This window comes from Asterias rubens, chromosome 12, assembly GCF_902459465.1.
Source record: "Asterias rubens chromosome 12, eAstRub1.3, whole genome shotgun sequence".
NCBI classification, from domain to species: Eukaryota; Metazoa; Echinodermata; class Asteroidea; order Forcipulatida; family Asteriidae; genus Asterias; species Asterias rubens.
In genome coordinates this window covers 1,621,298-1,648,764 of record NC_047073.1, presented here as the reverse complement: position 1 = coordinate 1,648,764, position 27,467 = coordinate 1,621,298, and the positions used below count along the sequence as shown (strand labels likewise).

Below are 27,467 nucleotides of genomic sequence, written 5' to 3'. Positions count from 1 at the left end.
GCACGTGTATTTGTTGATATTCATAAAAAGATGATGCGTAGTTTGAAAATGTCGACGAGGAACCAAGGATGAAAAAAGTGACATGCGAAAATGACAAGTAATTGCGAAAACAAGAGACACGATCCAGATACCCATGAAGCCACGAAATCAGGGAAGAAAAGGAAGAAGACGGGGTCTTCGAATTTGGTTCCTGCGGACCTAAATTCTTGCTACGAAGAGAAGAGTTTCAAAGACAACTTGGGTGCTGCGTTCAGGGGTCGGGCTGCTTTCGAGCACGGTGAGTGAAATGGGTGATCGTGCGTCCAGTGACCTGGGAATGTAGTTTTTGTAGGGTCTCTGGTTCCTCTCTGGTGTGTGGGGGCACTTCCTAGTTTGTTTTAAGGCTCCCCAAATGTAGGGTTGGGTTCTGCATAGGGTTTATTGCAATTACCGCCTGACTGATTTTTCTGAATTGCCGAAAGGCACTTTTGGGGATGGGGCTTACAAAGCCCCTTTTCCCATCCCACAGTGCATTGCGGCCATTCAGTAAAATCAGTCAGGGGTAATTGCAAAACCTTATGCTGCTGGCTGGGTAGAGGGTACGTACCCTCTTCTCCTAGAACTATTTTGGTTTCGTCCCGCTATCGTCTTGTTACGGGAGATGTTAGCCGGGCGAAACCAAAATAGTTCTAGGAGTAGAGGGTACGTACTTCTAGAAACTATAACTATAAAAAGGCTCCTTCTGGGGGGGGGGGGGAGCCTTATGAAGTAGATGGTACGTGGGTCATTCACCCACACTCCACCCCAGGGCGGAAGAAAGGAAGATGAAGGTCTGTGATGGTCTGTGCATGCATGGAGGTAGATCTGTTGGGCGCGATCGGTCAAGGTTTATCGCGATTCAGAACCGCAATGCGTCATGGGTAGGCAGATGGGGCATTTGCTACCGCGGTGTATGTTGTCATGCACGGTGTTCGCACGCATGGCCTATATCTTTGTGTGGGTTCAACAGCGCCCTCTCTTGATATTTTGCTATTCGAGATAAACCTTAGTCCTTACGTCTCGCGTTACACATGTTCTCTCTCTCGATGCCACTCTGTTCTCTCACTTGTCTACTGCAGTACTAGTCTAGACTTGGCCCCATTAATTGGTCCAATCCACTCCGTATGGCCATGGGGATGGTAGAGATACGTAGTGGATCAGACCAACAGACATTAGCAGTATGAATATAAGTGTTTGTTTCCGCTTTGGTCTCTATGGTGGAGACGATAGCGGAACGAACCTAGTTCTAGGAGTAGGATTAGTCAATTAGCAGCATGATCTTGATTAGATGACACAGCAGGCCTGGGGCGTCTTCAGTTTTTCCGCTTGTTATTTGTTAATATTTTCTTGTTTGTACTTTCAGAAAGTGGAGCTAAACTACACAATGACCCCTTCAGTTGCTGTGTACTTCCCAACTTTGTGAAGGACACAAATTTTTTACAGGGTCTTAAAGACGATCTTCTCGGGTTGCCCTTCAAAGAAAAGTCCAATGATCTCTACAAATTTCAGCAGGTAGGGGCTACATCTGAGGTACTCCTAAAACTATGAGGTTCGTTCCGCTATCGTCTCCACGTGGATTTGGTAGCAGAACGAACCTCATAGTTCTAGGAGTTAAGCTTGGGCGATATCACGATATTATCGAATATCGCGATATTAATTTGGAAACGATTTCAATATCGGATGGATTTGGTTTTAATCGAAATATCGATATATCGCGATATATCGCGATAATCGCGATAATCGCGATATATCGCAATATCGATTAAACATCGCGATGTATTTGCTAGCTGAGACATCTTGCACCCCATAGGTTTGGAGTAAAACCAGTAGAATAGGTCATTAGAACACCTCTCTTATGCTATGACTGTCTCTTCTACAACTTTCACTCGGAGTTTGAAGACTGATGATGTCAAATTTCATTAATCGCGATTATATCGAATATCGCGATATATTGTCAGCGAGATATCGTGAATAAAATAAATCGATATCGCCCAAGCTTACTAGGAGTTTGTTTGTTTGTTTAGATGATCTTCCCATCAAGGGAACTTGGCAAACTCCCACAAGGGGCTATAAACATCAAGCTGGCAACAACCAATCTCTCTCATACAAATTGTGATTCAGTAACTAGACGACAATATTTAATCTAGTCATTGTGAAATCAGCGATTAGCTGGGGATTCGAACCCACAACCTTGTGATTGCAAGTCTTGCAGTCTAACCACTTGACCACGGTGACTGTGTCTAAGACTGAGTACGTCCAAGGTGGCTCAGAAATATAATATTTAATATTTTTAGTTTATATAGCGCTTTTTCACTCCCGAATGGGTGTCTCAAAGCGCTTCAAATTATTACCCCTGGTCACTGGGCCTTAATTCACTCCTTAAACCATCTCAGCTCCCTGGGGAGAATCGACCTCGTGCAACAAATGCGCTACTCGGCTAAATCAACCACAAGAACCATCTCTGCCCTCACAGGTCCCCATTTACCCCTGGGTGGAGAGAAGCAATAATGGTTAAGTGTCTTGCTCAGGGACACAATTGTCACGACCGGGATTCGAACCCACACACTGCTGAACAGAATCAGCAGAGCTTGAATTCGGTGCTCTTAACCGCTCGGCCACGACACCCCACAAATATGTAAACTCTTGCTATGATCCAGACCCACTTATATAGTTAAAGGCTTATGAAGTGGCAGGCCTGGAATAACATGCAGGTCATGGCCTCTGTTGCCCCCTGGTCTTGGCCTTGGTGCCCCTTCAAAAGTTTCCCATTGACTTTAAGATTTTCCAATGAAAGTGCCCTTTGCAAAATGAGTGGTGCGGCGAAATTGATCACCCCTTGTCAATAATTAATGTATTTTGTTTATTTCCAAACAGTCTGGTGCACTGCAAAATTATTCATCCCCTCACATCATTGGATTAAGGTGAGTGAAGTAGGGAACTATACAAAATATATTGTTGTGACCATACTTTTTGTCTTGGCATTATTGTTTTTTTCTCTTTTCATTATTCATTTTGAAGTTTCATTCATAAATACCCCAGACAGTTTCGTTATTCCTATTGGTGGAGAGCGTTTCACGTAAGGGGTGTTTATTCGGTTGATAATGACCAGCTGAAGCTGTTTATAACCGGTTGTTTTCGGATAGCATTTGTGCGGGTAAGCCCACAACCTTGTTCCCAGGGGTGAACGATCTCGCCTCCTCATTTTAGCCCATGGATACAAGGATGCATAACTACGTGCACAAATGCATATCCAAAAACTGTCTCATAAAAATGCACCACCCGTTTTGACAGAGTTTCCTACTTTATTACGCCTTTCGACGACTCTTGTGGCTCGGGCTTTTTTGCCTTTGGCTCAAGCCTTTATCGCCTGGTCACGACCCTGCCTGTTTTAAACAGATGTTTAAGAACTCATCCCTACCCTTTAAATACATAACAAGAATTCTTAGTACATGTATAGCTACAAATAAAAGCAAATCTTGGTTAATGTTTGTAAATGAAACAAATATAAAGTCAGATGCACTAGTGTAGATTTTTGTACATTTAAAAAAAATCTTTTCAGGAAACTTTTGTAAAGAGTTTATAAAGAAGGTAGAAAAAGTGGAAATTAATCAAGAGGATAATGAAAAATATCTGTGTTAATTTCTTTCAGAAAATTTTTGTATGAAGATTTCTTGTGTTGGCTGAGGGAAGTTACGGGTATAACACTGAACGACACAGTGGATATGACTTGTTCAAAGTACAACTACACAGGTAGGCAGATGGTGGGTGGAAAACCTGCCAAAAATAGGTTTTCTTAAATGAACCTTCTTATAAGTTGTTTGGCTGGGCATTGTCTAAATTGTCAGCTTTATAGATGTTCCCTTCCGTTGGTAGCGTAAGATGTTAAAGTCACTGGACAGTATTGGTACTTAGTAAAAAATAATTGTAAGCATAAAAACTTACTTGGTAACGAGCAATGGAGAAATAATGATAGTATGAAATGAACATGAGAAACGACTTCCCCTGAAGGTTTCTCACTCAAATATTAAAAGATTTCAGGCCTGAAGCATTTTTTTGACATCTGAATACACACATTTTTGCAGCAAGCAAGCATGTTTTTTCGTTTCTTATTCACTTTCAAATTCGATGACCAATTACGTCCAAATTTTCACAGGTTTGTAATTTTTAACATATGTTGGGATGCACCAAGTGAGAATACTCTTGTCTTTGACAAATCCCAAGGGTGTCCAGTGCCTTTCAACAACTGAGTGAAATTTTATCTATCGTTTGGTTATTGAATTTATGATTTCCAGATGCCCTTCTCTGCCACGACGATGAACTTGGTGGCAGACGAATCGCTTTTATCTTCTATCTCCTACCCAGCTGGACAGAGCAAGATGGCGGATCGCTGGACCTCTTCAATGTTGACGGTAAGCACACTCAGACAAAGCGTGGGCCCAATATCATAAAGCTGTTAAAGGCAGTGGACACTATTAGTAGTTACTCAAAATATTTATTAGCATAAAACCTTTCTTGATTACGAGTAATGGGGAGAGGTTGGTGATATAAAACATTGTGAGAAACGGCTCCCTCTGAAGTGACATAGTTTTTGAGAAAGAAGTAATTTTCCACCATTTTGATTTCGAGACCTCAGATTTAGAACTTTAGGACTCGGAAATCAACCATCTAAACACACACAACTTCGTGTGACAAGGGTTTTTTCTTCTTTCATTATTATCTCGCAACTTAGACGACCAATTGAGCTCAAATTTTCACAGGTTTGTTATTTTATGCATATGTTGAGATTGACCAAGTGAGAACACTGGTCTGTGACAATTACCAATAGTGTCCAGTATCTTTAAGCAAAATACCGTGCTAAGCCAAAAGTGAGTTGGGCACCAGTCACAACAGTGTAAACTTTATGGAATTTTTGCTGGACCCATTTTCATGGAGCTGCTTAAACATGTTAGACACGACTCGAATAAAGCAATAGTCACGGCTTTGACACTAGTCGCACCAGTCTCCCCAGGCTTATTCTTATCTAATGTTGTACCTCCACCGTGCAAACCTTCAAATCAGTCTACACAAATTGCATGTCTGGTTCAGGAAATTGGTTACCACTTTTGTTTTCTTGCAGAGCATGGTCAGCCGAGCCAGGTTGTAAAGTCTCTTTTTCCCAAATGGAATAACTTTGTGTTCTTCGAAGTAAACCCGGTGTCGTTTCATCAGGTGAGACACGGAATGTGGCACTTTTTCAAACTGTTTCTGTAACAACAATTCGAGTTTGATTAAAGGCACTGTACACGTTTGGTAATTACTCAAAATATATATTATTATAAAAACTTACTTGGTATTGAGCAACGGAGAGCTGTTGATAGTATCAAACATAGTGAGAAACGACTCCCTCTGAAGTAACGTGGTTTTTGAGAAAATATTAAGACTTCTGGTCAGAAGCCTTTTATTCCTATCTGAAAGCACACTAATTTGTACAACAAGGGTGCTTTTTCTTTTATCATTTTCTTGCAACTTCGACTACCAATTTGAGCCAAAATTTTCACAGGCTTGTTATTTTATGCGTATGTTGGGATACACTGAGTGAGAATACTGGTCTTTGACAATTACCAAACGTGTTCAGTGTCTTTAAAGGGAGTACGTGCAGGGCCCAGTTTCATGGCTCTGCTTATATACCTTGGCCGAATTTCATAGAACTGCTTATAAGCACAACAAACAGCTTAGCATAACAACTTTATGCTTACCAGATTCAGGCTGACATTTTCCTGACCACATTTCTGACATTATTTGACCAGGTAGCAGAGGTGCTGTGTGAGGACAAGTGTCGTCTGTCGGTCAGTGGCTGGTTCCATGGCTCACAAATTGACAGACCAACGCCGTACATCGAACCTAAACCTGAACTTCATCCGCACATTACAATCGAGGTAAGTGATGCAGGAGCCCGAGTGTATTGTAAGGGTTAAATGTCATGTGTGTGGTTCAACTTAAACCCATCACTGTGTTTCAGACGTTCAAACTGATGTGTAAACTTCTTACGCCCAATAATTCTTCTAGGATGACGAAATCTACCACTGGGTCAATCCATTGTATTTGGATGTTCTCAACCAATCAGAAATCCAGGATAGATTCACCAATGATTCGGAGATCGAATTGGAGAACTTTCTTTCGGTAAGTTAAGCATTCGTGAAGGAGAACCCGGGAATGCTGCGTGGGTGTGTAGTTTTGTGAGCGTTTCTGTGTTATTTCAAGTAAGACTTTCTAACAGCTTCAACAACAGTTGGGGCAATAGACATTATGCATTTGACGCCATCCAGCAGCCATCTTAAAGGCAAACTGATAACTGATGACGAAACAAACAAAAAAGGACAGATTATTTGTACGCTCTGCACACAGGATTAGCCTATGACCAACCTCCTTTTGACCTCTAGGCGAGGACGCCCTACTGAAATGATGTCACATGCATTTTAAGCCACTGTTTCTATCAGGTCCTAATTTTATGTCGGCGCTTACAGAAGCAGGGAATTCTGTGCTTACGTCAAGCGTATTTCACAGGTCAGCAGGGAATTTTTGTTTGTGCACAGGCGTACTCAACGTTGTTGGGCATTCTATGCTTACACAGCTAGCGCAGCAGTTTGGCAGTTGCACGTACGCGGAGAATAGTGATCTTAAGCGCAGATTTCTGCGGTAAGCAGAGATATGAAACTTGGCCTTGATGTTTTATTACCTCATGTAATTTGACAATTTGTCAATTATTTATTTGAACCTTTTTGATTCTGATTATAGGAGGCAAAGTATGAGATGATATGTGAGGCTCTAGAAAGCTCCGACATTAGTTGGGAAAGGAGAGGGCCAGCTAATAAAAGGTATGTCAGGACGCATCGGCTGGGCTCAAACTCATAGAGCTGCTGTAAGCGCAGAAAGTAGCTTAGCATAACAAAATGATACTGGCCAGGGTCCAATTTCATAAAGCTGTTGTAAGCGGTAAATACTGCTAAGTATTTGTATGCTAAGCTTGAAGTGGGTGAAAATATCACAGGCATGTTACTCAGGTGGGATTCAAACCCACCACCGTTGCAATTCAAGAGCAGTGTCTTGCCAACTGGACAACCGAGATTACCCGATAGCTAGGGGCAGTTCGAAATGTTTTTAAATCGCTTCTTAAAAGTTACCTGCTTGTTTTATTGCCTGTATGGTTGTTTTATTTGCCTTCATTGTTATAAAGCGCATCAAGACTTTTTTGCCATGCGCTTTATAAGTACTGTGTTATTATAAGTTATCACACAAGCGCGAGTGGAATACGGAAAAATATAGCACTTCTGCCTCCCATATCCAACGAGGCCGAGTTGGAAAGTTTAAAATTTCAGAACGTTATTTTGCGACGAACAGAATGCATGCGCACAAAGTTTGGAATGTAATTTTTGCACTGTCCGTATACGGAGCGTGACGCATTGACACTCACAATTCGCACTGGAAAATGTTTCTATGCTCCCTGGGGAAAATACAACCTGGGCAACAAAGGCTTTTTCATTCACAATATCAACCTCTACCCTCACAGGTACCCACATACCCCTGGGTGAAGAGAACTTGCTCAAGGACACGAGTGTCCCTACCGGGATTCAAACCCACACTCTGGTGACTTAGCACCAGAACTTGAATTTGATGCTCTTAACCACTCAGCCATGACACTCTTTTGTGGATCTTTTTCAGGAATTTTATATTTTACATGGTTTTTACTGTTGTGATTGATTGCTTATATATCCTTATACTTTATTGCTCTATAATGATCACATTTGATCATACTTTTTTCATGATTTACTTTGCTCGTGGTTAAACGTTATAGTTTTTCTTATTTTAATTGTAAAGTGCCTGGTTGGGAAGATAGGTTTAAGTTTTTAATGGATACTCCCAACGAGGCTATAATTAATTGCGTTGCCAAGTATGTCTTTTTACTTACTCTTTTAAAAGAAAATCAAACTGTGTGATTATGCTTTTCCAATGTATGTGTTTTTGTTCTAATTTAAAATCCCTTTTCGTATGACTTATTCACTAACTGTAATTTATTCTTATAAAAGTGTTACCCTTCCCAGGGTTATGGGGTATGGTCCACTTTGGAATAAAATATTATTATTTTTGTTTTTGTTTTGCTGAAACTATAGAAATTATGAGAGGGCTGACAGATCAACATTACCCGAGGTAGTGCAACAGTGCCTGAAGGTTCTGCAATCTGAACACATGTTTCTAACAATGTCTAACTTTACTGGGCTGAAGTTACACGAGAGTGCGCCGGACAATGACAGTGATGATGATGATGATAAAGAGGAGGAGAGGGAGGGGGAAGAGGAGGCGGAGGCGGGGAAGGAGGGGAGTGATAAGAAAGAGGAGGAGAAAGATGAGAAAGCAGAGGAGGAAAGTCAGGAACAAGAAGAAGATACTGGTAACTCAAGTGAGTAGGATTCAGGCGGGATATTGTTCCTACCCAAAGGCACTGGACACTTTTGGTAATTTCAAGTGATATTGTCTTTACCACAAGTGAAATTGTCTTTACCACAACTGAAATTTTCTTTACCACAAGTGAAATTGATTTAACCTCAAGTGAAATTGTCTTTACCACAACCGAAATTATCTTTACTACAACTGTCATTGCAGAACCCAAGCCTGTGTGTAATCCAAGATGTCGAGCTGAGGTGAGACGCTGGTCACATGGTTGCTACACACTGATGCACGACACGGACACAGAAGGGTCCGAGTTTGCTCTGGATGCTGTCATACAGTTCAACTGCCCTATAGGTATTTTGATTTGGTTTTTCTTGTTTACAGGCTCGTTATTTCCCTGGATTTTAAGTTGATTTCAGGATTTTCTCAAACCCTAATTGACCCTTCAAAATGTAGTGAAAGAAGAGAAGTATGTTTTAGGTTGCGTTCGATTAGCTTCCCTATGTTGCACCCTGTCTGCCCCCGGTAGGTTTGAAAAGCTTTGACATGATTCCAGGGGCTCACCTGGGTCAGTCCAAGTGCCCTGCCTGTGGAGTGGGTCACTTGGGGCTGGCCCGAGGTGCATGGTGTCACCACGAGAGGGTGAGTGATCGTTCGATTAGCTCTTGTGAGGGGCTCACCCGAGTGAGCACCGCGGGGTCAACCCAGGGAAGCTAATTGAACGCTATATATATCTGGTAATGAAAACAATGGTGCCTTCAAGTGAACTTGATCACTGTACCTCGCAAACCTGAGGTAACCTATAAACAAGGATGCTTGCTTTGTGAACCAGAAACACTGGGGTTAACCCCTACTCTTCTATGATATGTGTTCTGGGTTCTTTTAGCTAGTACATTCGAAGAACAAAGCATTATGGTGAAGCATCATGCTCTGGGGTACAAGTGTCTCGACCGGGACTTGAACCAACACTCTGCACATCAGAAACAATGAGCTTCAGTCCGCTGCGCTTTACTGTTAGAACATAACCTGTGAGGCCGTGTCCGAAACGGCGACTTCGGCTACAGCTACGGCTAGCTCGCGCGCGTCTGCCTATTCTTCAACACTTGTAGACGCGCTGATCTAGACGTAGCTGTAGCCGAAGTCGTCGTTTCGGACACGGCCTAACAAAGATTTTCAAGATTCTGTTTAATTGTACCATTTTCTTTTAGGCTGGCAAATGGATCATGGTGGATACATCACATACATTGCTAAGGCAGAGGATGATGAGGTAAAGAGGTTTTTCAGTTTATCACTTCTTTTTTAAAAGCACCACAAGTGCCACCTTTTCTTGTGGGGAGTCGTGGCCGAGTGGTTAAGAGCATTGATTTCAAGTTCTTGTGGTTAAGTCATCAGAGTGCGGGTTCGAGTCCCGGTCGTGACACTTGTGTCCTTGAGCAAGATGCTTTACTATAAATGCTTCTCTTCACCAAGGGGTATCTGTGAGGGTGGAGTTTGATATTGTGTATAATAATAATAGAACTGGCACCGCGGTAGTACAGTTAATTTTCAAATCCTATAATAATATTCGGTTTTTATACAGCGCTTTATACACCATGTCTCAAAGCGCTTATAACATTATAACCCTGAACACTGGGCCATTTAATTCCTTAAACCATCTCAGCTCCCTGGGGAGTATACAGCCTGTGCCGCCAAATATGTAGCACACTAAGCTAAACCAACCACAAGTCTCTACCCATTTACTCCTGGGTGGAGAGAAGCGTTATAGTAAAGAGTCTTGTTCAGGGACACAAGTGTCACAACCAGGATTTGAACCCACGCTCTGCTGAACAGAAACACCAGAGCTTGAGCTCGGTGCTCTTATCCGCTCGGCCATGACACCCAAATTTTTTGAATGAAAACCCACTGGAGCGCCATGGCAACTCAGGGCTGTATACTCCCCAGGGAGCTTTATTTTCTTCCATAAAGATTTTGACTCCATCCCATCCTTCCACATCTTTATTTTTCTTCTGCAGCTTCTCAGCATATGCCCCGAGAGCAACGCCCTGTCACTGGTGTACCGCGACAAGGAGACGCTGAGATTTGTTAAGCATGTCAACCATAGATTCATCCAGATGGACACCGGTGAAAAGGATTCAGTTGTCTACATGTATGACATAAGGCTGGTCTACTACGAGTAGCAACATCTTCTGCGAGATAAATTGTTTTGTTTTTTCGGGTTGCAAGAGGGCGGCAAAGATGACCGGCTGACCTCTGCAATTTTCTGGGCTGGAAGAGTGTCACAAATCATGGCCCTGTAGGAATGTTCTACGCACGTAAAAGAGCCCAGTGCACTAAACGAAAAGAGAAGGGGTTCGCCTCAGTTTTCCTGGTCTGATTTGCAGCATATTGCGCCACAGAACCTTGTCAACCATTACATGGTGCGGTAAAGTAATATGTCTCATAATTCAAACGTAGTCCCACATACCTTGCAGGAATTACTAGGGAGATGTAGCTGTATGTTGCGCAAGCAAATACGTGAACATGAACGTCAGAAAATTGTGTTGTTAGAATCTCACGCTTTAAGCATACGTGAAGTTACCATTTTTCACTTCAGGTACGTACGTGCAGACCATATGTGAGCATAGACGTCATATGTGAGCATGAAATAAACCCAAAGTGGTGACGTCACCTAGAAACCTCCCTACTGTATGTTACAGCACTAGGTGCATCACTGAGTGATGGATATATACGCTATACAAGAAGCCACTATTATTATTATTAAGAGAGTCTCTCAAATGTCCGAACGGTAGGAATGTTCTAATTGGATTGGATGAGTATTTTAGTGCGTGCTTGTGGGGCGTTCCGTAAATGTACCTCGCTCTGTAAAAAAAAAAATGCTGTTCAAATGCTGACTTTGAGTCTACGGGTATTCAGTATTATTCAATTTTGTTATAATTTCTGTTTATGCACGTCGCCAGACACACAAGGCCTGAAGGCCACTTCAAGGTGTGGGCTACAATTATTGTTTTCCAAAGGCCTTTGCCACCTGCTCCTAGGGCTGAAACAGGGTTGCCCCTTTTACAGTCCATACGTGTGTAGGCTTTGGTACCATTAGTCCGAAGCCTGGCTGGTAGAGCAGAAAGCACTACCTCCCCAATTTGACGTAGCAAGTGTCACGACCGGGATTCGAACCCACACTCTGCTGGTCAAATACCAGAGCTTGAATCCGGTGCTCTAAACACTCGGACATGACACGCCACAATTGTGTTGAGTAATACCTTTAGACAAATGAGATGTTGTCTTTAGTGCTCGGTCAAATAAACAGTTTACATATAAACGCGTTAACACAAGTTGTATACTCCACAGGGAGCTCAGATGGTTTAAGGAATGAATTAAGGCCCAGTGACCAGGGGTAATAATGTTGGAAGTGCTTTGAGACGCCCTTCAGGTGAATAAAGCACTTTAAAAAAACTATTTTTGTGAGTAACTGTGTAGAAAAGTCTTTCTCATTTGTTTCAGGTTTTGTAAAAGAAATTTTGGTCCAGTAAATATTTTCAAGCTACAAGACCTGCAGTCTTAGAACTTTTTTCCTCCTAAATTTGAGCCCTTGGAAGACCAGCATGATGGAAGTTAAGCCTGCGCCAGGCCTGGAATTTCATCTACGAGAGGGCAAGGCCATTTTCGTTTTGCAAAGGGCACTTCCACTGGGAAATCTTAAAGTCTACAGGAAAGTTTCGAAGGGGCACCAAGGCCAAAACAAAGGCAACATTCCAGGCCTGCTGCACCTGATGTCGATCTTAAACTTAAAATTTTAAAGGCACTGGACACTATTGGTAATTATTGAAAATAATTGTTAGCATAAAAACTGACTTGGTAACAAGCAATGGAGAGCTGTTGATAGTATAAAACATTGTGATAAAAAGTTTTAAGTAACATAGTTTTTGAGAAAGAGGTAGTTTATCATTCAAATATTAAAAGACTTCAGGCTTGAAGTATTTTATTAGGTATCTGATAGCACCGAATTGTGCAACAAGGGTGGTTTTTCTTTCATTATTCTTTTGCAACTTCGATGACCAATTGAGTCAAAATTTTCATAGGTTTGTTATTTTATGTGTATTATGGGATACACCAAGTGCAAATACTAGGTCTTTGACAATTACCAAAGGTGTCCAGTGCCTGTAAACTATTAGTGTCAACTTGAACAACAGAGGATTGGAGAGTAGGCTGTCTTCCATAACTCAACGAACCCTAATAATGGGAGATGAGGGAATGTTACCGAAGACAAGGACTGTTAAAATTAACCAAGCAAACCAAACAAATGAACAGCGACAAGTTTATATTGATCCGTAACTTTTTATTAAACAGCATATATCCTGATTTTGTTTAAATGTTTTCATAACAAATTCAAGGATATCTTACCCAAACAAATTTATTGTGGAACATATTATCACCAATAAAACTCAATATACCATTTTATGAAATTATACAAACTGTTCTATAGACCTCATAGTACTGAACCTTTGGAATATATTTCTTACTTGATTTAACTGAGTATAACTTTGGCTTGTTACTTTTCTGCTAAGCAATAATCTAACTCTGCTTAGTAAACTTTTCGAGATAATGTACCTTGATATCACCATGCCACCATCTTAGAAGTAAAACCATTATGGAACAATAAGAAATGTTTGTACTTAAAGGCACCGGACACTATTGGTAATTAATCAAAACAATTATTAGCATAAAACCTTGCTTGGTAACGAGTAATGGAGAGCTGTTGATAGTATAAAACACTGTGAGATTAGATTAGATTTTGAGGTCTCAAAATCAAGCATCTAAAAGCACACAATTTTGTGTGACAAAGGTGTTTTTTCTTTCATTTTTATCTCGCAACTTTGACGACCAATTGAGCTCAAATTTTCACAGGTTTGTTATGTTATGCATATGTTGAGATACATCAGGTGACCAAGTGAGAAGACTGTGTCCAGTGTCTTTAAAGCGCACAGGACATGACCTGCATTTTGTTTACCTCTAAATGAAGGTGCCCTTCTCAAAGTCATCTTATACATTGCGGTCTACTTGCGCACGGCAACAATTTTGAGAATGAATGAGTTGTGCACCGCCATCGTTGGCGAACATTGGCAACCATATGGGAATGTACTTCTGAGGTGTTGGTGGGTGATTTTAAAATGGCCGACAACAACACAATATGCAGGCAATATTATTTTCTTGTCACAAACATAATTACAGTGTGTTTTCGGTGAAAATAACGCAGTCAGGTGGAGTTGAAATAACCACTTAATCAGTCGGTGTCATGATGTACAAACAAGAACCTTCAATACATCACAAACCAATGTTACAAAAAATCTTTATACGGTGTTGCCATCTTCATACCACACACGAGGGGGCAACCGATCATTCCAATGATAAAAAATGTTTGCGTGTATGGTTGCGATATGTTTGCGCAAGTGGAACGCACCCCTGGTCTAGTGAACTTTGGGCCGGTGTATATAAAATACCATGTACAATGTAAGAAATTTAACAGACGGATGTCTGTAGTACAATCGTTTATAATGTATACTGTGTATATTCCTTATTTTGTAATCTTAAAGAGAGTAACTTTCTTTGTACAAAGTGGAACTTACTGACGTTATTTTCATAAGAGTTTAAAGGCACTGCGGCCGATTTCACAAAATGCTAGGATTAATCCTATCTCGAGTTAGGACGAGTAACCCGTCCTAACTTAGGATGGGTTCAATGCGTCATACACTTTCAGATAGGGAACTTAACTCGTCCTAAATCCTAGTATTAATCCCAAGTTAGGATGAGTTTGGTGAAATCAACGGCTGGACACCTTTGGTAATTGTCAAAGACCAGTATTCTCACTTAGTGAATTCCAACAAATGCATAAAATTACTAATCTGTGAAAGTTTTACTCAATTGGTCAAGTTCAAGATAATAATGAAAGAAAAAACACCCTTGTTGCACAAATTTGTTTGCTTTCAGATGCCTATTTGAATGAGAACTCTAACTCAAAAACTTTCTCACAATGTTTTATAGTATCAACAGCTCTTCATTGCTCGTTAGCAAGTACGCTTTTTATGCCATTAATTATTTTGAGTAATTACCAAAAGTGTCGAGTGCCTCTTACGCTATTTTTAGTACCAGCATTTTTCAGCCCACTGTTAAATTAATCCCTTTTCCCTCAAAAAAGTAATTAGCACTGCATAGGAGAACTGATCTGCATGATATTTGTATTTGTTAAGGGTAGCACTAGCTAAGCCTCAAATATGAAAGGCAAGTGTTGTCTTCATCACCAGGGCCCAATTTCATAGAGCTACTTAAAGGAACACGTTGCCTTGGATCGGACGTTAAAAATTATTTTGAGTAATTACCAATAGTGTCCACTGCCTTTAAGCTTCACTATGAAAGTGGACCAAGCCCACCGCGTATGCAAGATAACATTTGGAATCCTGTAGATAGAAATTAAAGGCAGTGGACACTATTGGTTACTCAAAATAATTATTAAAACCTTACTTGGCAACGAGTAATGGGGAGAGGTTGATTGTATAAAACATTGTGAGAAACGGCTCCCTCTGAAGTAAAATAGGTTTCGAGGAAGAAGTAACTTCCCACGAATTTGATTTTCGAGATCACAGATTTAGAATTTGAGGTCTCAAAATCAAGCAACTGAAAGCACACAGCTTCGTGTGACAAGGGTGTTTTTTTCTTTCACTATTATCTCGTAAATTCGACGACCAATTGAGCTCAAGTTTTCACAGGTTTGTTATTTTATGCATATATATGTATGTTGAGACACACCAAGTGAGAAGACTGGTCTTTGACAATTACCAACAGTGTCCAGTGTTTTTAACGATTAGCAGAGCCATTGAAATTGAGCCCTGATTTGAACCCTGCTGTGAACTTTTTGGAAGTCAACACCAATTGGAACCGTGTATTTTTTGTCCATGGATCAAAACTTGAGATAGTGTCTAAAGGCCTTTATCAGTTAATACCGTTGCGGTTGGTACAGAGTGGTCAGACAATAGGAGGGGTTAAAAGATAACTGTTTGCTAAGTAAATTGTTCAGCTCAGCAAATTCTGTGGGATACTTCCCTACCCTGATAAGAAATGTATAAAAGTATCATGTATATTTAATAACAATTTTTATGAGTAATGCTCAGGCCTGATGGTTTGTTCTTGAATGTGTAAGGGCACCAAGGCGCTGCTCCTTTGTACAGGACACCTCTAGGAGGAAATTGTAAATTTGTATCTATAGTATGGGCAACAAGGCAATGACCAGTGCCCAATGTCATAAAGCTGTTAAGCAAAAATTGAGTCGGGTACCAGTCACAACAGCGAAACTTCAATGTAATTTAGGCTGGTAATTTTTTTTTTTGTGCTTAGCAGGTTTTTGTGCTTACAGACTTTATTAAATTGGGCCCCGGAGGCATGGAGGCGATTGCTTCTGTTGCCTCGGTGAAGCATCAGACTTTTTGTTCTTGAAAGAAAGATCAAGGGCACAAAGGTGCTTCTCCTTTGTAAAGGGCACCCGTAGGAGGAAATTGTAAATTTCTATTGGAACATTTCAAGGGGCAACAAGGCTAGAGGCATGGTGGCAATTGCCCCTTTTGCCTTAGTAAAAGCATCAGGCCTGAATGCTCTGCTCTCTTTACCTCTGTTTCTACCTTCGTTTTAACTGAATAAAAATATTTTAATTCAGAATGAAGTAAATAAAATTTTAACGCTTTGAGGTTTATTTTGTGTTATCAGAAAATTTGAGAACATTTTAACTTCCTTTTAAAACCATTAAAGTATAAAAATGCAATGACAAATTCCAGGTATACAAATTCATATTTTAAGATGCAAAAGAACTTTTTGTATAAGAAATCGGCTGAAATAAGCTGGAAAATTCATAGTATTAAACAGTACAAAATTATAAGGCACACGGTATAAATTAAATAATGTAAAAGAAAGAATATTATTTGTTCTGTCATTAAAAAAAACATCTGAAATTTACAAATAAGAATTTTTTTCGTTAATAAAAATCTCAGCATAATTTTGTCCATTGCTTTATTGCACCTTCAAATATTTTGGTAAAACTACCAGAGTTGTCTTTAACCCTCAAGAAACCAATATTTTCAGTTTTAATCGTCACCTTTTGTTTCGTTTACTTTATTAACACTTATTTTGGTTCAAAAGATTTACAGACAATTTATACATAAATTTTATGAAATTTTATGCTGTGTTACTGGGCAATCCGACATTCATACAAATAATTTGAGAGGGGGAAGTGTCGAAGAGTAACTTCAACTATTATTAAAGACAAACTTTGATATTTCTTCTTTAAACAGAAGGTTATCATTTGGTAAGCACTTTTAAAAATTAATGGCAATAAAAACTCATTGGTTAGTTAGCCTTTAACAGCGTTGGAGAGTGCAAAAACCTGGGCCCAATTTCATGGCTCTGCTTACCGCCGAATCCTGCGCTTACGATCACCATTCTCCGCTTGCACGGCAAGCATAAAATTTCAGCGGTAGCTGTGTAAGCGTAGAATGCCTAGTAACATGGAGTATGCACACGCACAAGCCAAGATTCCCCACTAACCCATGAAATATGCTTGACCAAGCGCATAATTCCCTGCGTCCGCAAATGCCAACTGTTTGCTTACTGTAATCAAATCTAAATCAAATCAAAAGTAAGGAGAGCCAAGAATTTGGGCCCTGATCAGCAGAGCTCCTGCCCCCCACATCATCATCCAACAGCTTCCAAAGCAGCTAGAATCACATAACCCAAAACGGCAAAGGCAATCTTCTGAGGTCTATCCATGTGCACCTCAAACTCATGATTCAATATCTCGAAAAATGTGACGAAAATGAAGATTCCAGCCGCCAGGGCTTGCATGACGGCCGAGCAGACAATTGCCCCGAATCCGGGTGAGGCGCGGATCCAGAGCCCGAGCGCGATCCCGCACGGTATCATCCCCGCGAAAACCACGCCGTAAACGATGAACATGTAGGTGTTGACGGAGTTCTTGATGAGGCTCGCACCGAGGGCGAAGGCAGCGAGGCTCTCGTGGGCGAGCATTGCGACGAGGAGGTACACTATACTCTTGATGTCCTCCTGTAGACCAAGAGCCATACCCTCAAAGACGGAATGTGTTGAAAGAGCGAAGAGAAGGATGAGGGACCGTAGCAACCCGGTGTTATTTATGTTGCCTAGGTGACTGTGTCCATCTTCGTGGGAATGGTGTCCATTTTCAGCATCGCCAGCTTCATCGGGGTGATGACCTTTGACCCTGAAACGACCTCCATTACTTGAGTGATGATTGGACGAGCTTAACATGGGTTGTTTGTCTGAGTCTCGGTTGAACAAATCCAAATCCTCCTCCTCATCCTCGTGATCAGTGTCGATCTTGACCTTCCCATCTTCTTTGGTAGATTCTAGACTCGCTTCAATATTAATCATGGGAATGGGTTTGTCCTTTCTCGCGCCCTGCCAGTACTGCTGCATGGACAATGCCAGCTGCTCAAATGTCAAAATAAGAAAAAATCCCATGATCACGACGGCCTCACAAATTGGATACTTCACCGTAATGTTCCTTGCCTCGAAAACCTCCTGGAACTTCTCCCTGGCGGACGGGAGAAGCCCAAGGAAGCAAGTCGCAAGAAACACACCTCCTGCCAAGCAGTTACTGAAACTCAATATCTTCTCCGAGCGTAAACGACGACTGAGGGGAATCGACTTATTTGTCTTGATCACTTTAAGGGGAAGGAGTGCCCCGGCTAGGGTGATCAGGAACACGGCTATCATACAAGTCAGCTGCAGAAGCAGTAGCTTCATATTGCTACTGTGGGACGGGTCCATCGTCATTTTTGATGGTGGGATAAATTCTGTTGTCTTCATAACAGCGATACTTTCCAAACGCTACATTGCCTCACAAGATGAAATAGTTTTTCTAAACTCCATTGTGACAACTCGTTGAAATCGATGTGTTCTTTTTTTGACTACTTGCAATTAAACAAAAACTGATTTCTCTCTGAAAGATAAGTGACATCAATTCGGTGGTACAGTTTATAGCAATTGGTTTTCACCCGTCATCCGCACTGAAATAAAACAGTAATAAAATTAGAGTTAACTTCACAATTAAATAAAAACTTAGGTCGACCAAAAGGGATTGACAATTACCAAGAAAAAGTTCCATTTCTACTCGCAGTGCCACATTGTTTTAATTTTTTTTTAACAATGGTTTGTTTACACTTTTAAAACTATGCCTTTCGATGTATAAATTCTGTCAACCTTTCCAGAGAAGTATGGATTTAATTCGCCCTAAATAAAGGAAGCTTATATGACAGTTGGAAACAACAAATTTCCAATAATTTATTGATAAAAATAAGCTTAAATATTTACATAATTACTTCTTCTTTGTTGAGTGTGGTTGATTGTTCTACACTGCACATAGTTCTACTACACACTACACTCAGTTCAGATATTTCCAAAGTCCTGTCCTCTGCTCTGACACTATACTGAGATAAAAGCTTTTAAAATACCACTTTTTCTATCCCTATAAGTGTTCAGATCAAAATCCACTTACGTTTGTTCAATGAAAAGGCTTTATTTGCTGACAACAGCTAAATTTCAAAACTTTTTTGTTACTTCCCACAAAATTTCCACTTCTGCCTATGTCTGGTACCGAGAAGTAACTAAACGACTCTTTGTATTTTACCTATAAGGGCACCAAACTACTTGTTGTAAGTGATACGTGCATGCTACGTGCACATTGGAACCTCGCACAAACAAGGTAAATATTCATTTAAAATGCCTCTAAAAGGTAAAGTTTAATTCAATTATTGTATCACTCATATGAGCAGTCACTAGGATACCAATGGTTTGAATGAAAGATACTTACTTCTGTGCATTTTCATCGGAAAACTTTGCACTGTGTAGTTTAGTTGTCGTGGATGAAGTGAGTGTCTAATCTGCACACGAATTTCGTATACTACACACACAGTCAGCAGTGCACACGACCCACCGTACGTGCGCACACAGTAGGTGAGCTGCAACAAGTCCGGGTGCATCCCCTTTTTGCACTTTGACCACACTTCTAAACTAGTCTCTCGTCATGGGTGTATGGTCATCCATGATGGGTCATCAGATCAGACAGTGGTCATCCTGCATACCTAGCCCTGGGGGGGGGGGGCTAATTATGCCATGGATTGGTAGACCTTTCTCTATCAATATCATGTCTATGACTATGTATGGTGATGACTGATGATTGATAGTGAGATACATAGGACGTCTGTCAGTGACAGTAGTACTAGTAGTACAGTACCACTGAGGAGTGTGGTCTGCCTCTGATCTGAGCATGGAGGTAGAAATAGTCGCTGAGCTCGAGAGGGTAGACCATGCCATAAATGGTGGTAGAGTCGAGAAATTTCATATTGATAAAGCCTGTAGCTGTACTACGTACTACCGTAGTACTAGTAGTAATAGTAGTACTAAGTACTACTACACTAGTACGGAAGTACTACTGACTGGCAATGAGGTAACCACTAACCAGTGTAACTAGTGTACGTCTTTTCCCCGAGGGACTTTGAATGGAGTGACCAGAAGACCTATTCGGCCTCGGGAAATAAGCCCCTCCCATGGTCACTCACAGGCCCGAGAGTAGAGGGGGAAAATAAATATACTAGTTACCAAATTATGCCAGCCAATTGTTTTATAACACAACTCGGTCTTAAATGTGAAATAAGAACAGAAATATGGGGAAAAAAAGGAAGTTTTGTAGTTGCTAGTAACAGTTTAAGTCAAGAGAGGGCGCTGTAACCAGGCACTTTTTTGAAAAACTAGTGCCTGGCGGGCACTATTCCCGCAAAATGTGGCGATCACTAGACCATAGTTCACCCCACATGACCGTGTTTCAGCCAACCAGAATACAGAACGACAACAAGCAAGAGGTGTGTTGTGATAGTGTTACTTGTATGCGCAAAAACTTACTAAATTATTTAGTTCACATTGTTGTGACAGTGCCCAAATTAAAGGAACACGTTGCCTTGGATTGGACGAGTTGGTCTATAAAATACGTTTGTAACCGTTTTTTATAAAATGCATATGGTTGGAAAGATGTTTTAAAAGTAGAATACAATGATCCACACAAATTTGCCTCGAAATTGCGAGGTTTTACAACATCTTTCTACCCATATGCGTTTTATATCAAACGGTTACACACGCTTTTCAAAGACCAACTCGACCGATCCAAGGCAAAGTGTTCCTTTAATTTCTGGATACCCCGGACTGGTGCTATAAATAATATTAAATTTTCATTCATTATTATTAATATTTAATTGTATAATAGTTTTGAATCTCTTTTATCTACAGTTCTATCTTCTACTCACAGCTAGCTTTCTTCCTGCAGATCAAACCAGCTCTGTGTATACATGTTGCTACTGTGAGAAGAATCCTAAACTCAAAACCATGGTGGTAGGTTTGTTTGTGCCTGTTTATGTGAAGTTACAATGAGTTAATTTATACAAATAATTAAAACTTGTGTTCAGGTACCTACTTAAACAGCTGCATAGTTGGAGGTTTTATATCGGCAAATATGGGTAAATCCAGTCATGTCTTCCCAATGGTGTGGCTTTATTTTTCTGACAATCAGCTAAATTTTAAAAAAACTTTTCATATATGCAAATTTTAAGGTTTTCTATGAGCAACAAGCAACGAACAAATAAAAATAATAATTTGAAACTTGAAAATCCTAACAGGTTCAGATAAATGTGGTAATAAAGTATGCATGACAAAACTACTAACAACTTTGATGACATCATGTGTTGGGGCACCAGTCTAGCCAATCAAATCACTTTATCAAGATTATTTGCAATCAGTCTCAGCAATATTACTGAGACTCTATACTGAGTATACAGTGCTAACACATGGGTGTAGACCAAAATTAATGAATTGTGTTCTTTACACAAAATTATTCTTTCAGAAAATTGGGCTTCAGATTAAAGCCAATCTTGAGAATGTAACAAATTTACAACCAGATGGGGAAGACTTCCGATGGTATGTCAAGGTAAGAAGCAGGGAATACCTTTTTGAATTTTTATTTTATTTGAATAAAAACAAAAAATGGCATGTGGCATGTCGCAGCCAAGTAGACAAGGTCTAGCGCACATAGCTTTGGTGTTTCCTATCATCAGAGTATGTGCCATCAGAGTGTGGGACTGAGTACTGGTCTTGACACTTAGGCCAAAGTTCTTAAAGACATTGGACACAATCGGTAATGGTCACAGGCCATTATTCTCACTTGGTGTATCCCAACATACAATGTACACATAAAATAACAAACCTGTGAAATTTTTGACTCGTTTGGTAATTGAAGTTGCAAGAGGATATTATGAAAGAAAAATACACCCTTGTTGTAGAAATTTGTGTGCTTTAAGATGCCTGAAAAAGGTTTCAGACCTGAAGTCTTTTAATACTTGGGTGAGAATTTACCTCTTTCTCAAAAACAATGTTACTTCAGAGAGAGCCATTTCTCATAATGTTTTGTACTCCAACCGTTTATACTCCAATGTTTTAGCTCATTGCTAGTTACCAAGTAAGTGTTTTGGCCAACAGTTATTTTGAGTAATAACCAATAGTGTCCAGTGCCTTTAAGCAGTTATTTTGAGTAATAACCAATAGTGTCCAGTGCCTTTAAGCAGTTATTTTGAGTAATAACCAATAGTGTCCAGTGCCTTTAAGCAGTTATTTTGAGTAATAACCAATAGTTTCCAGTGCCTTTAAGCAGTTATTTTGAGTAATAACCAATAGTGTCCAGTGCCTTTAAGCAGTTATTTTGAGTAATAACCAATAGTGTCCAGTGCCTTTAAGCAGTTATTTTGAGTAATAACCAATAGTGTCCAGTGCCTTTAAGCAGTTATTTTGAGTAATAACCAATAGTGTCCAGTGCCTTTAAGCAGTTATTTTGAGTAATAACCAATAGTGTCCAGTGCCTTTAAGCAGTTATTTTGAGTAATAACCAATAGTGTCCAGTGCCTTTAAGCAGTTATTTTGAGTAATAACCAATAGTGTCCAGTGCCTTTAAGCAGTTATTTTGAGTAATAACCAATAGTGTCCAGTGCCTTTAAGCAGTTATTTTGAGTAATAACCAATAGTGTCCAGTGCCTTTAAGCAGTTATTTTGAGTAATAACCAATAGTGTCCAGTGCCTTTAAGCAGTTATTTTGAGTAATAACCAATAGTGTCCAGTGCCTTTAAGCAGTTATTTTGAGTAATAACCAATAGTGTCCAGTGCCTTTAAGCAAGAAACCAAGTCTCTTATTGCCTCATCCTTCTGACGAGATGTAAAGTTCTAAAAGTGTGTTGTGCAAGTCATTTAAATAAGAACCCAGTTACACTCATCACTAGTAAAATGGGTTTACCTCAGTGCTTTTTTGGCATTGGTGGCTGCAGATTGCACAAACCCTTGCTAAAATTGGGTGTCTTACTCTTAGGGATATCGCTTGTTTTTTTGTTTTTTTTTAATTTTCTCCAATTTTGCACTCATCACAAATAAAGGGGTTTGCCTAGGTGTTTTCTTGCATATTTGGCGTAAGATTACACCACACACCCCTTTGTTAACTTTTGCATAAAAACGAGTCTCTTAGGGATATCACATGTTTGTTTGTTTTGTTTTTTCCATTTTCTTCAATGTTATGACTGTTTGTAATGGTATTGTAATGGTATTGCTGTTTTCTTTATGTTTCAGATAAAATGTTCAAACTGTGGAACAGTTAAAGAATCATGGCAATATTTAACACTCACTGTAAGTAAATACCTTGTATTGTTAGTTTCTTTGTAGGGTTTTGTCTGATAGTCTGTTTGTTGGTATGTTTGTTGGGTGTTATGCCTGTTTGTTTTGTGCAACAGATTTTTTCCTCAGTACACATATTTTTTTTTCCGGGTCGAACAAAGAAAAATTGACTAGAGGGGTGTTTGAACCAACAACCTCCGGACTGCACTCATATCCGTCACTTAGTGACGTGACACTCAAGGCGCTTCAACATTCAGTATTTTCCTGCAAGGTGTGTGGAACTATGTTTGAATTATGAAACCAACTCCGTTAACACAGCACCATAATGGTTTACAAGGTGCTATTGCGCAAAATGCAGCCAATCAAACCAGGAACACCGGGACGAACCCCTTCTCTTTACAATAATGAGCTTGGTTCTTTTTCACGCGTTACACAACACACAGGACCAACAGCCTTTTGTCCCATCCGAAGGACGAAGCATCATGCTTGCTTAAGGACACACGTGTCTTGAATGGGACTCAAACCCACATTCTACTGAACAGAAACACCATTGCTTGAAACCGCTTATTTGTTTCCTGCCCCCCCCTTTTTTCTGGAGGTTGTGGGTGGAGTTGGTCTGGTAATGGATTGCCCCTACTTAAAATTTATGTACTTTTTTTTCTTGTGTATTGCTTTTTTTAACACAGGAAAATACACCAACCAAAGGAGGTCGGGGGTCAGCAAGCATGGTGTCAAAGTGCAAAATGTGCAGCCGGGAAAATCACATCGGTCAGTTGGGATGTTAAAGGGAACGAATAAGCCATTTGCGAGTTAGATTTGAATAATGTCTGGTACGATGACTTGCTTAGTCACAATGTACCGCTTACATTTGAAGTCCTCAGACTATAGAGACAGATGCTATGTCAAATAGTTTGGGGCAATCCTTCGCAATGCAACCTCAAGATGAACAAAGCCTGATTCGGAATTGTGTATGGGTGTTCACGTAACTACTCAAAAGCTTGCCCCGAATCATGTAACATAGCAACTGTCTCAATAAGGTGAGGAATTCAAATGTTTATGAAAACAATTGAATCTCAGAAACGATTCATGCTTGACTCGTCTCTTAGATTTCTGAGGCTTAGTGTCTATTCATGAATGCTAAGGCCAGTGATGCGGTTTGTACCCGCTGTCACCTCGCTGTAAGCATTGATAGTTGTGACATTCAGTTTCATGCTGTGTTGTTTATAGCTGAATCTTTCACTATGGGTGGGTTTGATTAGCTTCCCGGGTCGTCCCGATCTGCCCCCGGTCTGTTCGAATAGCTTTGACGTAATTCCAGGGGCTCACTCTGGTCAGCCCCAAGTGCACTGCTTGTGGAACGGGTCACTTGGGGCTAGCTCGAGGTGCATGACGTCACCACAAGAGGGCGAGTGATCATTTGATTAGCTCTTGTCAGGGGCTCACCTGAGTAAGCACCGCGGGGTCGACCCAGGGAAGCTAGTCAAATGCACTCATTATGACTTTTATTGTATCTTTGTCATTTTAACTGTAAATCACTCTTACGGTGACAAATCTATGAGCCTCCCTTAAAAATGTATACTTATTTGGAAATTGTTTCCTCCCATTTTTTTCTGAAGATATATTGAAGGATTCATATAAAGCTTATAATGCAGAGGACAGCAACAAGTTCAAGACGATAATTGGTTTTGAATGTAGAGGAATGGAACCAGTGGACTTCTCACCAAGGGTAATTTGTTTTCAGTCTTATAAACCGAAGAATAATTAATTTTTCATTAAAGGAACACGTTGCCTTGGATCGGATGAGTTGGTCTAAAAAAGGCGTTAGTAACCATTTGTGATAAAATGCATATGGTTAGAAAGATGTTTTAAAAGTAGAATATAATGATCCACACAAGTATCACTCAAAATTGCACAGTTTTCCTTTTATGTCGCGAACTAACACGGTCGCCTTTTATGGGAGTAAAAAAATTGACTCCCATAAATGGCTGACCATGTTAGTCATTGTATCCTACTTTTACAACATCTTTCTAATCATATGCATTTTTATAACAAACGGTTACAGAACGCTTTTCAAAGACCAACTCGACCGATCCAAGGCAACGTGTTCCTTTAATTTTAAACTAACTGTTAAAGAATTTGTTAAAGGTAGGCAGGCCTGGGGTCGATTTCACAAAGAGTTACTAGGAGATATTAAAAACGTATGTACAGTCCTAAGTTAGGAAGAGTAACTCGAGTTAAGACTAGTCTTCACTCTTTGTGAAATCCACCCCTGGACTTACATACAGGCTACGAAGGACGTGGTCTCCCTTGCCCCTGGTCGTGGCCTTGGTGTTCCTTCAAAACATTTCTATTGGCCTTAAGATTTTCCAATGGAAGTGCCCTTTGCAAAATGAAAATGGATTTGCCCTTTCAAGATGAAATTCAGGGCATTGGTAGGGTCTTACTTTGGACTAATGACCCCCTGCTCCCCCCCAAAAAAATTTTAAAAACTGATGTAGCTTCTATCTGAAAGCTTATTTGTTATTAAAATGGTAATGGTAGAAAGCATCCTGCGAATTTTTTGTCTGAAATGCCCCTCAGTGTTCAGAAATCAATAAAATCGTTTGAATCTGAGAATTGATTCCTGCATTAACATGGATGGATTGGATGTTCTTGTGAAAATACAATGACAGGTTTTGTTGCTGTCTGTAGACCCTGTAGTCCAGACGAAACATTCACTTATATTGCATCTTTCTTGATATTTGTGGCTAATACATCAGCTTTTTTGTTGACAAAAAAACATTAACAATTTATCACCCTACCTATAGCACCAACTGTTGATAATAGCAACATTGCATTCAACCGTTGCTGTACTTTCTCTTAATTTACTTGACCGTTTCGTTTTCTTTTTGTCAGGTGGGATTTCAGGCGAAAGGAGCAGATTCAACGACACAATTTGAAGTTGATTTGACAGAAAAAGTTAGTGAGATATCGGTTACTATGAACAAGACTAGCATAGTTCATATCCAGCGATTAAAAAAACCCAAAAACAATATAATCATGAGTTAAGATTTTGCTTTGTTCTTTAATTAAGTTTTTCCATCGTATTTTCTTTATCGTTAACTTTTTGTGACTTTTGTTCCAGGAGTGGGCGGACTACGATGAAAAGACAAACCTTCCTGTGAGTATCGACGAATTTGAAAGTCGTTTCGTTACTATGAAATGAACAACTCCATAGTGTTTAGACTGCTGAGAAAAACAGACAGACAAAGTGAGGGGGAAAGGGGATGTGCTCGAAATTGCAGAGGAGTGGAGAGGGGAGGGAGCTGCCAAATCTTCCTGATTCTGCAAAAAGTTCCCTGAAAGTAAACCAATCTTTCCATGCTCTGATAAACAAGTTTGAAACCAATCTTTCCATGCTCTGATGAACAAGTTTGAATATCTCCCTGTAACGCATGCAAACAATTACAGAATATAAAATTAATGTTTTTAAAGTAAAATTATCAGGGAGAAAAGTGCCATATTTACTCCCTTCTTAAAGAGCCTGCATACGTTTGGTAACGCTCTGAAAATAAATGGCTATAAAAGCTACGTTGTATAAGCATAACGGCAGCTTTGAATAGGAAATGCATTTTGAGAAAACAGTTCACCTCGAAGCACTCTGGTTATTAAAAAATATATCTCTTTTTCTCCCAACAAATTTTGAATATAAGAAGCATTAATGCGACATTGCTTTTCAGATTATGTATTCCTTAAGGGATTATTTGCTCTTGCCAAGTCTCATCCCCCCCCCCCTCCCCAAGTGCAAATGTTACATCTTTTCCGAATTAAATTCATTAGAGTGCCACTTTTTCAAACATCATTTGAGTAGTTCTATTTTTTGTAAATACAAGATAATAAAAGCTCTAATATTACTTAATGTGAGATATGGATTTTTGTTTCAACAATTGTTGTACTGGTAGCATTTTTCTTTCTTTTTACCACTATAGACACAGAAAGCATTGTGTATACATTTTTTTGTACACAACAGTGAAAAGGTCAAACAAAACAATAGAAAAGGAACCTTCAGATTATTCCAGTGCCTTTCTGGCAGGCAAGGTGCTACACTAGTCCTATGGGAAATGTTGACATTTTGGGTGATAATTTAGACATGAACTCAACAGATATACAAAAGTAAAAGCTTAGCAATGTTTGAGAAGTGCTCTTTTTTTATTCAAAATAAGAGTTGAGGCCTATATGAGCACAATTATTTTAGGTTTTGGCTAGTGTACAAA

The 27,467-nt window shown here is 39.9% G+C and overlaps 3 protein-coding genes across 5 annotated transcripts; 2 read left to right on the top strand and 1 right to left on the bottom strand.

Annotated features, from left to right (window-relative positions):
* Positions 1-19: 19 nt before the first annotated feature.
* Positions 20-12,304, top strand: LOC117297894 (prolyl 3-hydroxylase OGFOD1-like). The gene is made up of 13 exons (XM_033781072.1): positions 20-277; positions 1,382-1,530; positions 2,893-2,939; positions 3,668-3,768; positions 4,311-4,427; positions 5,135-5,226; positions 5,805-5,933; positions 6,064-6,177; positions 6,793-6,872; positions 8,166-8,452; positions 8,656-8,796; positions 9,651-9,709; positions 10,455-12,304. The coding sequence occupies exons 1-13, from the start codon at positions 91-93 to the stop codon at positions 10,617-10,619; spliced, it is 1,668 nt and encodes a 555-aa protein (XP_033636963.1). The 5' UTR covers positions 20-90; the 3' UTR covers positions 10,620-12,304.
* A 2,945-nt stretch (positions 12,305-15,249) lies between these two features.
* On the bottom strand, positions 15,250-19,446 carry LOC117297824 (zinc transporter ZIP3-like). The gene is made up of 2 exons (XM_033780974.1): positions 19,328-19,446; positions 15,250-18,524 (listed from the first exon to the last, which is right to left on the bottom strand). Exon 2 carries the CDS (start codon positions 18,322-18,324, stop codon positions 17,173-17,175), a length of 1,152 nt encoding a protein of 383 aa, XP_033636865.1. The 5' UTR covers positions 18,325-18,524; positions 19,328-19,446; the 3' UTR covers positions 15,250-17,172.
* LOC117297826 (CXXC motif containing zinc binding protein-like) lies at positions 19,167-27,107 on the top strand. 3 transcript variants are annotated; one of them, XM_033780976.1, is made up of 8 exons: positions 19,167-19,219; positions 20,816-20,898; positions 21,407-21,490; positions 23,170-23,226; positions 23,901-23,982; positions 24,831-24,940; positions 26,110-26,172; positions 26,339-27,107. In XM_033780976.1, exons 2-8 carry the CDS (start codon positions 20,893-20,895, stop codon positions 26,417-26,419), a joined length of 483 nt encoding a protein of 160 aa, XP_033636867.1. In that variant the 5' UTR covers positions 19,167-19,219; positions 20,816-20,892; the 3' UTR covers positions 26,420-27,107. The 3 variants fall into 3 exon arrangements, with proteins under 3 accessions (XP_033636867.1, XP_033636866.1, XP_033636868.1); XM_033780975.1 differs by having other exon boundaries at positions 19,170-19,219; positions 20,797-20,898; XM_033780977.1 differs by having other exon boundaries at positions 19,180-19,219; positions 20,834-20,898.
* Positions 27,108-27,467: the final 360 nt, after the last annotated feature.

Excerpts from the sequence above, each read along its gene's own strand:
- LOC117297894 (XM_033781072.1), top strand. The coding sequence starts at position 91 with ATGACAAGTAATTGCGAAAACAAGAGACACGATCCAGATACCCATGAA. Across the intron at positions 5,934-6,063 it reads ATCCGCACATTACAATCGAG|GATGACGAAATCTACCACTG; the intron begins GTAAGTGATGCA and ends TAATTCTTCTAG. Across the intron at positions 8,797-9,650 it reads ACAGTTCAACTGCCCTATAG|GCTGGCAAATGGATCATGGT; the intron begins GTATTTTGATTT and ends ATTTTCTTTTAG.
- LOC117297824 (XM_033780974.1), bottom strand. The coding sequence starts at position 18,324 with ATGAAGACAACAGAATTTATCCCACCATCAAAAATGACGATGGACCCG.
- LOC117297826 (XM_033780976.1), top strand. Across the intron at positions 23,227-23,900 it reads GGCAATATTTAACACTCACT|GAAAATACACCAACCAAAGG; the intron begins GTAAGTAAATAC and ends TTTTTAACACAG. Across the intron at positions 24,941-26,109 it reads CAGTGGACTTCTCACCAAGG|GTGGGATTTCAGGCGAAAGG; the intron begins GTAATTTGTTTT and ends TCTTTTTGTCAG.